At 38.0% G+C, this 12,836-nt stretch overlaps 1 protein-coding gene across 1 annotated transcript in view; it reads right to left on the minus strand.

Moving 5' to 3' along the window:
* Nucleotides 1-3,100: 3,100 nt before the first annotated feature.
* LOC109915849 (cAMP responsive element binding protein 3-like 2) overlaps nt 3,101-12,836 on the minus strand; it is a 24,822-nt gene continuing 15,086 nt past the window's right edge. The window contains exons 8-10 of the mRNA XM_048607806.1: nt 11,901-12,027; nt 10,734-11,001; nt 3,101-9,501 (exon numbers count right to left, since the gene is read on the minus strand). Coding sequence (XP_048463763.1) covers nt 9,432-9,501; nt 10,734-11,001; nt 11,901-12,027 — 465 coding nt within the window. The 3' untranslated portion in view covers nt 3,101-9,431. The remainder of the gene's footprint in view (nt 9,502-10,733; nt 11,002-11,900; nt 12,028-12,836) is intronic.

The following is a 12,836-nucleotide window of genomic DNA, read 5'->3' on the forward strand; positions in this document are numbered from 1 at the left end:
AAGCAACAGGAACTATAGTAACATCCAATGAAACCATCAGCAGACTATAGCAACCTTGCAATCAGCAACAACAGCCGCATCTCAACAGGAATAGCAACACCCCAGCAACAGCAAGCTCAGACGCTCTTATCCAGCAGCAGATACCAACTGCCAGCTGCAAAAGGTAGCTCCCAGCACCACGTCCAATACTAAGTGTCCAGATCCACTGATGGTATGCAACAGGAGTAGAGGGATAGGGCCCCCAGCATCTTGCAATAGCAATATCTGGAAATACCACAGTTCAGTTGCTGCTCCTACTATAATACAAGTCCATTATAAAAACAAAAAGCATCAGGATGTTTGCAGGACAGATCAGAACTTGCTGAGTCTGGTCTCTGCTGAACCAGTGTCTGGGATAACAGGAGAGAGACCTGAGCAATCTAACAATGTATAAACAGATTAGATGTGGATCATCCACATCAAAGCTGTAAAACATTTTGGGAAGTTCTTAAAGAAGCTATACAAATACAAGTTTTGTTTTGTTACTCGAGAGCTGCAGTTCATTTAGAGCTGTAATATCTGTGCAAGTGATACAGTAACAATACCTGAAACAATGTAGGGGTGAAGACATAATTTCTTGCAGGTTTTGCTGCATTACCTTTCAGAATCAGGAAGAAATATTTGAACTACATGTGTTCACTCCTGTTTTTAAAATACCTCTTTGTTTGGGGCCAAGTTTGGTGTTTTCTTAAATCTCAATCAACACTTTGTGTTTCATGGTTTAGAAAATGCAATATTTTCATTCGGGAGAGATGCACTGAGCCAAAATCCTATGCAGGGTCAGCAACCAATAAGTGAACTGTTTGTGGATATGCGGGTGAAGGTGGGAAACTTCCTGTGAACACAATATAGGTCAAAATAAAAAACAACTTTATTAAGATTCCTTGAAGACATCAGTGATGTGACCAAATGAGATCTATGCCAGCTGGTCTCTGTGCAGAACTGACCACCATCCGTCCATCAACAAGAAGCAGATAAGACTGCCAACAGCAAAAAGCAAATCCCAGCATCACATCTAATACAGCAGTATGGGTTTGCACAGATATTGTTTGGCATCCTAGGGCAGTGCTTCCCAAATATTTTTCCCCATTATGATTCAATTTTCAGGCTTGAACATTGTCATGACTCTTCCTTAAGACTGGAGGGTAAGGGGGTGGGTGCGTACTGTGAGAATAGAGACATTTTTGTCAGAGTTATAATAGTTGCACTTCTGCACTGAGTACCTGGCAGCCATTGTTGCTTCAGAGCTCACAAGCCCACCTGGGGTCCCAATGAACTTTGGAAAAATATCTTAGGTACTTTGAAATAGGCAGTCACTTTTCAGCTTTTACACTGAAGAGGCCTTTACACATGCAACCACGGTATTATGCGCACAAGGACCAAGTGTTAACCAGGTCCAGGTGATTGTGGTGAATGCCAAATGTGGAAAATTATTTCTCAATTTCATTTGCAAAAAGAATGAATGCATCCTTTCACCTGCAGTTTCGCGGATCTGATGTTGAACACAATGTTATACAAAGCATTTATTTTCTCAGCAGATCTCAGTTCAGACTAAAGTAGCTGGAAAAGCTTATGCAGTGAAAGATAGCAACCATTCTTTCTTCGTTATTGGTTGGAAGGTAGAAAAACCTTCAGCCCACTCGACAGTCATTTTCCCAAGGTCAGTGTGTATTTGTACAGCAGCCATATTACAGCACTTCATACAAAAAAAAACTATCATTGTAATTTGACTGTGAAAGATGATCTAATTTGGCAGCATTGTCTGTGCTACAATGAAGGAGAGTCTTCACCAAGATGCCAAGGAAGAAGAATAGATCGTTAGGTACACCTCAGAAGTAGAAGATGGCACTCTAAATTCGGGCAATTTAGATCCTCCCACAGAGTCTAATTAATTAATTCAATTCACTGGCAATTTTCTTTTGGCCTAATTTTATTAAAATAAATTGAATCCTGTCTATTTTTATGAAAATAGTTCAAGCTTTCTTTGGATCTAACTAGCATGCTTAGTTCCTGGAGATTTAGTAGAACATGAGAATTTTTAGTAGCAGGCAAGGCCATTAAAACCAACATACCTATTATGACATCCCTTAATCCCTACTCTCTTCAGACATGAATTAATTTATTTCTCGTCTATTTATACAGTGCCCTTTTAAAGCTATTTTTAAATCAATGATCCTAAAACAACAAAAAAAAAAAGAGAACTGTGGATGCTGAAAATCTGAAACAAAATCAGAAATTGCTGGAGAAACTCAACAGGTCTGGCAACATTTCTGGAGAGAAAGCAGGGTCAATATTTTGGGTCCAGAGACCTTTCTTCAAAACTGAGTTTTTCAGTTCTGAAGACGGGTCACTGAACTTGAAACATTGACTGCTTTCTCTCCTCAAACACCAATGCCACAATCCCATGCATATATCCATTTTTTTTTCTAAAATCTTAGATTGTGTAATGTCCTCAGTCCTTGCATTCATAATTGCAATTTCCTCAAACAAATTGGTTAAACTTGAGTTTTATTCCTTCAATCCAAGCTATCCTTTACCAAGTTACAATTATCCAAATGCTCATCTTCTGGCTCTATCAAGACAGTTTTAAAATACTTTCCCTACTACTCGTTAAAGTAGCTGATCAATTGGTTTCAGTAATGTTTTTTGATTCATTTTTAAATGAGATGTAGCAGTATAGGCTCTTGTCAATCCTCAGGAATATATTTCCAGTTAAAGCTATACTATTTTAATTGTCAATCTCCTTTAAGCCTCTTGTGTAAGTCGTCATGGTAAATATACTATTAATCTAGTGTTTTCCATTTGTTATTATGTAATTTGAATTTTTCCATACAATTTGTTTCCTTCATGTTTGGCTCATATGTTGCTTTCACTTCTCCCTTTTTTGTCTCTTTTCTCCATGCATTTACTTTTTGCTCTCAATTGTTTTGTTTCTCCCTCTGCCTTCTTTCTGCCAAGGTAACAGTGTTGAGCTCAATTCTTCCCCTCCCAGTGGTGAATGCTTTCCTGATGTGCAACAACAAAAGGAAAGTTGAACAAATGAATCTAAGCAATGGCTCAGTTTATTTTACTAAGGAAAATATTTATTTGTGATGGAAAGAAGCATAACATACAATTTATATGTATAAAGACAGTCATTATAAAAGAAAAATGTTTCCATATAGAATAAAATATAAACTTTTCTACTCCAGAAAGACAAGATTAATGCCGATGGATTCAGTTAACCATTCCACATACATCATGTTGTGACATACAAAAACAGGCTGTTAAAATTACACACTTCTTCAGCCAGTTAGACAGCGTGGGGGAAAACACAATATTGGTCCACTTTTAAGACTGCCACAAAATATTGCCTTGATGTTTTAAATCATCAGAACTTTACTGAAAATACCAACTGGTCTGACGTCCAACTTGATCTAGTAAGGACTAATTCAAATAAAAAGAGGAACAGCAGTTTAAATATTATCTAGTACTTGGATCAGGATCATAGTTGACAAAATCTTTGCATATAACAAAAATGAATGGAAATGACAATGAGAACTTTGGAGGCAGATATCTGATGTCAAAGTGTTGCTACATGTAAATAACGTGAATATTTATGTACAATCAATTTTGATCATATTGCACTCTTTGAAGGGTATTGACAAAGAATTGAAAATCTTTTAGTATTACTTCCCTCAGGACACCTGGAAAATACAGAAAGAGGATCAACAATCTGGTGTACAACAGGCCAGCAGTCTATACTGGAAATAATGAGGTGAATAAAGTAAACAAACCAATAATTCTCATCTTAACTCTCAAATGTAATTTTATACAATGTAGTGCACTCATGTCTTTGGATTGAATGATTTTGCATGCTCATAACATTCTTATTTCAACAAAAAGACATTGCTTATAAATTTGGTACTTTGGCATGACAATGTTTGAACATTTTACAGGCTTTGGGCAGAAGTTCCTTCATTCACTGCAAAATGTGTCAAAATGGTACTTGGGAGGAAGAGTGGCATTATATAATCATGATTGCAGCGTGTAGCATAATTACTGAAAGATAAAAAAGTGTTTAAAAATGCTGGGAAATAAATAAAAAACAGAAAATAATGGAATTATACAATAAGTCAGTCATTCATTTGCTGACTAATCTATTATTATATACCTGGTACTTATTTTCTATATATTGGACGCTGAAGTAAATTGCTTGCTAATGCATTTGGGGGTAAAGTTATCAAGACCAGAGACATTGCAGGCGAGTTTCTGAAGGTTTTCTGAGGTCGTTCTTTTGAGTAAATTCAGAACTGTTCTCAAAGATTGAGGTACTGAAAACAGCAAATTTACGCAAACATCTTTAACATGCGGCTAAGCATAGCAACCAGAGCTTGTATGCTTTCAACACTTTTAGTTAGTTTTTAAAATAATTCGTTAGAGGCTTAGGTGGGGATGCGGGCAGGAGATAAGAACTGAAGAGCAGTAATATTTCACTCAACATATACTTACTTTGGAGGCAGTAATCATTAGATTACAAACATATGACTCAGGAGCAGCTGTCGGCTGTTCAGCCTTTCGAGACTGACCTGCCATTTAAATAAGATCATGGCTAATGTGATTTTAATGTCAAATCTATATTCCTACATATCACAGAAATCCGTCTCCCTTTGCTTAACAAGAATCTACCGCTATCTTAAACATATTAAAGGCCTCTGCTTTCACTACCTTTACGGGCAGAGTGTTGCAAAGACCCAATAAGAAAAAAAGATTTGCCTAATTTCAGATTTAAATGTGTTACTCCTAGTGCCAGATTCTCCCATTAGAATAAACATCCTCTTCACATCTATCCTTTCAAGATCCTTCAGGATTGGTCTCTGGGATGATAGCCCCTGTGACACAGGTCAGTCTTAAGTAAACTGAGTTCAAATGCTCTGGAACTTGGTAAGATGAAAGGCGATCTCCTTGAAATATTCAGGTTTCTGTGATAGTTGAACAGGATACATACTGAGAAGTTGTTCCCACCAGCTGGGGAACCTCGAACATGGGGGCACACTTTCATAACAAAGCAATGATCACTTTAAGAGTGAGATAAGGAAAGACTTCTTCACCAAAAGGGTTGTGAATTTTTAGAATTCTCTACCTCATAGGGATATGGATATTCCATTGTTGAATATGTTTTAAGACTGAACAGGCAGATTTTCAGTTTCTCCAGTAATCAAAGGATATGCGGAGTGGATAGGAAAGTAGAGTTGAGACCGAATATCAACCATGAAGTGGTAAAGCAGGCTCGATGGACTGTATTAGTCTATTCCTGTTCCGATTTCTTAGGTTCTTGTATTCACTTAAATTTTACCTTCCTTGGATGATGGCTTTAAAGCCTCATTATTTTAACATTTCATCATTGTATTTGGAATAATTTTTAAAAAATATTTTGTAGAAGTAGTACACTTTTAAATTCTAAATGCACATACTAACAGTTTAAATACAAATTGCATAATTTGTCAAAATTTAAGAAAATTACATTATACTATGGCTTCAATCTCTTTGTCCTGATAATGTATCTGAATGAGCCCTTTATCCAACTATAACTTCCCTTACACTTTTAAAAAGAAACATTACTCTAAAATCTTATTGTTAAAACTTGTACCATTAATTACTTCAAAGTCTGAATTAACTTTTCACCATAAATTTAAAGGTCAACTGTTAAATAACTTCTGTTTTTGGATACTGTCTACAGACAGAGTTTAATTCAAAACTATTTTACTATGTAATTCCTTGAATGAGAATTGATTGGTTCTATTTTACAAAACTGCCAATTGTAAACAACATTAATGGGCATAAGGAAGTCACATAGGCATTGGATATTTTAAAATTAGCCTCTAGCATACAAGGGGAAAAAAGGGAAGGGTTTCCACATATTTGAGATATCAGGAGGATTGAGACTTCAGCACCAAAAAATTCTACACAGCAAGGCTAAAGGGTGGGGAAAGGGATTGTTGGATGTTGTAGTTACAGCTTAAAAGGAATAAGCGAAAATTTCATAGCAGCATGGACCATAGCAGTGATAAAACAGGAAAATAAGAAAAATTACAGCTAGAAACAAGACTATGTTTTTCTCTTGTACGCTGTCAGAGCACAAGTAAGGTGCTTTAGGAGCCAGCTCCGATATAGATGTTTCACTATCTCCTGAAGCTGTCTATGGAACTCAGTAAATAAAACCAAGCACTGCCTTATTAAAATATCAAATACTGACAGTCTCAATCAACCGACCTTTTGGTCAGGTACATGACTAAAATGTCAAAGTCCACTGATGGAAATTCCATCCAACACATTTTAATAACCTTGCACTACTGTTAAACAGGATCTATTTGGAATCAAATATGGCCAAGGTGACAATATCTGCTAATGGAAGGTCAAAACTAAGTCATCCTTCTGTAACATATCTGGTAATCCAGTAGTTCAGCTAAGTAGGTCTGCAGCACTTCAAAAATGCTTCTGAATAACTAGCCAGCCTGGCTTACTAATGGAATCTGGAATAGAGTGCTCACTAGGAATTAACTTAACTTTGGCAAATCCTAAATCCCAGCAACGTAACAAGCTCAGAGAGTGAAGATTAACAGTTTCCTCTGCAGGTAAGCTCCATGGTCTTCAAATCTAGCAGCACCTCCCAAAAAATATTCATGATTCTTAAACCTCAATTCTTGCTAAGAAACAACTAAGTTTGCTAGACTTCCAGAGGGTGGTCTCTCATTCCATATCAGACCAACAGGAACTTTAAAGTGAGACAAGAACAAAGTACAGTAGATCCTGAGAATCTGAAAAATCTGAGAGTCCTAACTTGATTCATAGATTCACTGCAGCACAGAAAAAGGCCGCTTGACCCATCAAGGCTGTACTGACCCAACTAAGGAGATACTCATGTACAGCTACTCTCCTAACATTCCTGCATTTTCCCCTTCAGATATTTAGAAAATATAGAAAGATGTTCAGCACAGAAGGCGGCAAATCTGACCATCGCCACTGTCTGCCCAAAATCAGCTCACCCCGCCTGATTCTATGTTCATCAGCTAATTAAGTGGGAAAGGCTTGTGGGGTGGTTGGGGAGTGGGTGTCAGGGTAAGGGGGTGGTTTAAAGCAAGGGTACGTGGCCTTTGTTGCTGGGAGGTGCTTTGTTTAGGTCCAATCAGGAGGCCTAGTCCTCCCAAACACAAGGAGGCTGCCAGTTTCTACTAGGCTACCCCTCACCCTATCCCACCTGTGGAATGTCAGCCTTGGTGGAATGAAGCCCTAAATGGTCCTCTTTAATTGGTCTCCAGTAAGGCTGTCCTTGAACTTCTTCTGTCTATGTACCCCACTTCTCCTGCCAACTACATCACAGGGTAACGGACACTCCATCTCTAGCTCCCTTCTATAGAGAGACTGAACAGACTCGCATTTACAGGTCACTAATCATGACAATCAGGCGTCACTGAACACTTTACAGCCAATGAGGTCGCTCAGAGTTCTGGTTTTATACCAGAGTCTTGAACCATTCCAATGTCTGGTGATCTTATGTCCCTGTACTTCAAAGATCCTTGCTGTGGCTACTGCTTCCAAGGTTTACAACAGCATGCAGGTCAGGGGAGGAGAGGCCTATTCATTCTGTGGGCACTCACCAACTAAGGAATGATGTACAATAATTAATTATGGCCAAATCAGGGAGGATGGGCAATTGCAATAGGTCATCCTATTGTTGTTAGTTTACCCCCTCAATTTCCAAGTCAGGCAACTATACCCACAAGAAAAATCGTATTGGGCCAGTCGTGCATCCTATGATGCTGCCGTCAAACTACTCCTAATAGATTAATTGACTTATGTCAATATTGGTCATTGGAGATCATTTGCAGGTTGACAAGTGCCAGCAATAACGATCTTAGCATTAACGTTATACTCACATTTGTGTGTGCCTATGTACAGCAGCAAGTGGGTTGGGGGCCTCTTAGGGCCATCATATTTTGGGCTTCTGTACTGGTCATCCTATTTCCTCAATTTTATGGACCCTCTTCATCTATCAGCCGCTCCCATGGCCTAATGTATTTCTAACAGTATAGCAACTCCATTTTATGGCCAAGTCTCTTTAATTGGACTTCTTGAGGCTGCAACACCAAATTCTGTTTTTCCATCTCTCGTCACCATTTTGTTGTTAACAAATTGACTGACTCACTCAATAACAAAATTGCAGGCTTGCACAACAGGAGGAACAGAGTTAACCTGATTTTGGTAATTATTAGCTGGCACATTTTAGAGTTTATTTCTGGCGTGATGCAGACACAAAAAAACACAATTGATGTTGCTCAAATAATGTGTAAACACTAGTACCATCTAATAGCACTATGTCACCAAAGAACTTTACAGCACATGTAGCTCATTGGTGACAAATTCTGACTCTTCAGGTCAATGATAGAATACACACTATAGGCATTGCATCTTCCAATGCAAGAGAAAAACTGAAAAATACTGAACCTTTCACAAAAAGGCTGTTTATGGGTGCCAGTAACCTTCTTTTGCTTTGCTGAAACAAAACTTCAATCTTTGCCCAGTAGGAGCAACACTGATCTTTGAACAGCCAACATGGCATCAAAACATTAAAGCCACAGTAAACATTTACAATAAAATTCTGGTTGGATCTGTCAGCAAAGGTTAAAATTGGAAACAACTATATTTGAACACAGTGCAGACTTGTTTTGTATCTTTACTAAAATACAAATGCAAAAACTTGATAAAAAAATTATTTACTATGACCCAAGAGCTAAGAGACTAAATCTACATAGTAACAAAACTGAAAATTCCTCAAAAACTGTCAGCTACAGAAGACAGCAGGTTACTCCTGCTACTCCATATTTGAGAAAGGAAGGCAGCTGAGGGACTGAGATTATGAAGAGGAAAATGAGGGTGAACCACCCTCCCTGGGTATGAATCTGCTAAAGGGCTAAAGGCCAGTGATTCTGCTCAGTTGCTTGACTACATTTTAAAGAATGAGTAGAGCAAATGAGGTTGAATTGAACAGCACATTTTGACCAACTATGTGAAATTCAGGTTAATGCTTTCTGCTGGTTCTGAAACCTGGAACTTTAGCCCACACTGAGATTCATTCCTGCATACACTTAAAATGGATGAGAGTCAGCCTGACAGTTTAACAAGGAATCAATGCAGGAATGAAGGCTTGTGTTATATAACTCAAGTTCCCAATACATATATATAGTTATTAATTTATATAAATTAATATTCAGTAAGCATGTTTGTAATAAAGAAGTACAGGGAAAAACACAAAATTATCTGATCTCCTTTGGAGGTGGCTGTTGATGATCAGACTGAGTGGGATTGGACACAAATGGACTGCATTCATTGTATAAACACCACCTTATGGTTGTTTAGGATGTTGTGTTGACTCTTCTGTCAATTTCAACGGTGGTTCCATTAATCCCTACACTTGGGAGGCTCCTGAAGGCAAAGCAAGATGCAAAAGGTATAAATTAACACATACATTTGCATGTTTAAAAAAAACATTCTGGAAGAAATATATTTACCAAGTTGCTAATGAGTAAGTAGCACAGAAAATAGAAGTGCAGTTGGGCACCAGATGCACAGACAGAAAGGGCTCAGAAGATTCACTACAATGGAAAAGCAACTTTGTGACACTGTTGTGTCAGTCTGCTACGGTAGTAGAATCATTAGTGCTCTTATCTATGATTAGAACTGGGATTGTGCTGGATCAGGAAACTGGCATAAATGCAAATTCTAAGCAATAAACTGAGCCCCTTTCAGTTAAGTGGGAAACAAAGTAAAAGTTATCTAGTGTTTTGAACAATGAAATGGGGAAATATTTGACTCAAATCAAGTTAGCAGTATGCAAAACCCAATGCAATTCTAGAGAACTGAACATGTAGTGCAGGAAATACCCACTGACAAGTTGGAATTCTACTGGACCCAGATTTGAGTAAACCAGCTTATGGCTATAGTTGGTAGAATATTAGCTTGCTTCAGTAAGCACCATTGCCAGAATCAGAAAATTAAGAGTTTGAGTCCTTTTGTAGGATGTGAGCACACAATCTAAGCTCACTCCATCGCAGCGGTGAGGGTTGTATTTTCAGAAGAGCCAACCTTCAAATGAAATGTTAAACTATTCTGCTCGTAAAGTGTAAATTGCACGGGACTGTTTGAAGAGCAGAGTTATCTAAACTCTGGAAGACATCCTTCCCTTGACATAGAGTAGCAAAAAGATTAACATGCAGGTCACTTCTTGGCAACATTCTGTTCTTGCTGCATACAAAATGGCTATACATTTGCTATAACATGACAGTCACTCCATTTCAAGGAAAGGTGTCTCGCAGAAAATAGAAGTGCCTATGAAATGTAGTAAATTGCCAAATAAATAATTTTAGTTCCCACCGAACCGAGGCTTCCAATGAAGTGATATACCCTACTAGCAGGAGGAGACTAAAATACTGCAACAAGCAGCAGCAAATTACATAATGGATGTCTGCAGATTTTTGCTATTTCTGTTGGTGTCAGATCTACCCATCAGTGCTTCAGGTTTCACTATCTTGCATAACAAAACTTGCACTTAAAAAAAAACTATGGATGATTTCTTTCCCCTCCTCTCCCAAAATTTGTCATTTGAAAGGAATTGGATGCTTTTTTAAAAATAATAAAATCAGGTATATGAGCCATACCGTTGCGACTGGAGCTCTATCAGGACTGAATTCTCTGTTCTTGTTTCATTTGATATTATATATTCCTCTGTTGGCTCCTGTGAGTGTGTGACTGCTTCCTGTGCTTGCTGCTTCTGTGCTGAACCCCTGGCTGTGAGAAACTGTGCCAGTCGTGCTCGCTCCCGAACAGACTCTGCTAATTTTTCCCAGGCATCTGTCGACATCAGAGAACTGATTTCGTCCTCAAAGCCCGGATGTTCTTCATAAAATAATAAATGCCTTGAGCGAACTGTGGGAAGAGCAGTGATGATCATTTAAAGCTACATCTATGTCCTTCACCGTGAAGCCTGCCAACAATTTTCTTACCAAATAACTCAGATTGTCTAAAAAAAAAACCAAAAGAACTGCGAATGCTGTAAATCAGGAACAAAAACAAATTTGCTGGTAAAGCTCAGCAGGGGTGGCAGCATCTGTGAAAGAAAAACCAGTTAATAGAACTTCCTCAGAACTCAGCTGAGCTTTTCCAGAAGATTTGTTTTTGAACTCATTGTTTAACTGGATAGCTTTCTACACACTGGCAAAATAACAGATGTTGAGTACAGCAAACAAGAAATCAAAAGTTTTCACACATGATACAGTAAAATGATCAGATTTCAGTTTAAATGGGTTCAGGCATGCTAAGTGGCATTTAAAATAGTGAGATCTAGAGTTCTGCTGCATGTAGGTTTACTATACAAGCACAGTATCGGAGAATGGAAAAATATTGCTTTTGTTGATAAAAGAATCAAGAACCAAAGGAACAGAAGTTTGAAGAGTGTGGTGAGGGGAGATTGAGCACAGAAGGAAGCAGATCAATCTTCCTATGAATGCAAGAAATAGTTTTCTGCACATTTTTCAATCATCTGCAAATTCACTTTTACACGTCTAATTATTTTTTTTTAAAAAGAAATCCTTATAGTTGAACAGGAGTTCCCTGAACATTTATTTAAAAAAGGGTTGAACAAGTTAGCACTGGTCCCTGATCAGTCTCAAGCAGCTAGCAACTACAAGCACCAATCATCTAAATAAATACCAACTCCAACCTATAAAGGAAAGCTGCTGAGAAGGCCAAATCCTACTTTGGAGATTAAGAAAATTCAGCTCTATCAAAAATAAAACAACAAATGTCAGAGGCTGACTCTAACTTACCAGTGGCTGCATATGACTCCTGTGTAGAATCCTGGACAGGGAGCACTGATTTTGTCACTGAAGTGGAGAATGGGTCAAATCTGTTACTGAAACTCCCCAGTGCAATGGCAAAACACAACACCACAATCTGCAACAGTAAACAAATCAGCGGATTAGAATAATCAGGGAAAATTAATCTTGATCTGTAACAGTGAGTTTATATATTTAATAAAAATCAAGAAAAGGTTTAAACTGCTGTCTTAATTAGACATGGTACTATGCATTCCATATATTCTTAATTCAAAGTCACCCAAACTGTATGATTCAACTCTAACCTATCCCTAACCCTAAGTTTACACTGATGCTAATATTGGTCGATTCAACCTGCTAGATACCTCAGCATAAAAATGGCTTCAAATTATCAAGATAAGTCTGTAGTTGCATTATCAAATGGTGAGCCATAGCTGACGATTGACCAGGTTATGAAATTGGTAAGAGTGGGAGGGGTCTTGTGCATTTATCAAAGTCGCATAAGGTTTTAAACATATGGCTGGAAGAAAAGCAAAATGATAGGTGGGCCTAGCCAACATGGCACAGCATCACTTGCTAGTCAGAGACCTGCAACTACAGCATGACCGGCAATATTGACATAGCACAACTGCATTAGAAATATTGACAAAAAAATGACTCATTGATATAATCTAGCATGGACTGCCTCCCCTAATGCTGGCAACGTTCTGAGATTCTCCTAAAACGGCACCAGGTTTGAGGGATTTCAATTCACTGGAAAGACTAGAGAAACTGGGACTGTTCTCCTTAAGAGTTGAGAACTTTAAGGGAGCTTTCTTAGAGATGTTTCAAATTATTTCTCTCTTAAAAGTGCTCAAGGAGAAACTGATTTACAGCATGAGGCCAGTAACCAAACAGTACAGATTTAAGGCAAATGGAGAAAAAAAA

This window comes from Rhincodon typus, chromosome 18 (genome assembly GCF_021869965.1).
Source record: "Rhincodon typus isolate 14 chromosome 18, sRhiTyp1.1, whole genome shotgun sequence".
NCBI lineage: Eukaryota > Metazoa > Chordata > Chondrichthyes > Orectolobiformes > Rhincodontidae > Rhincodon > Rhincodon typus.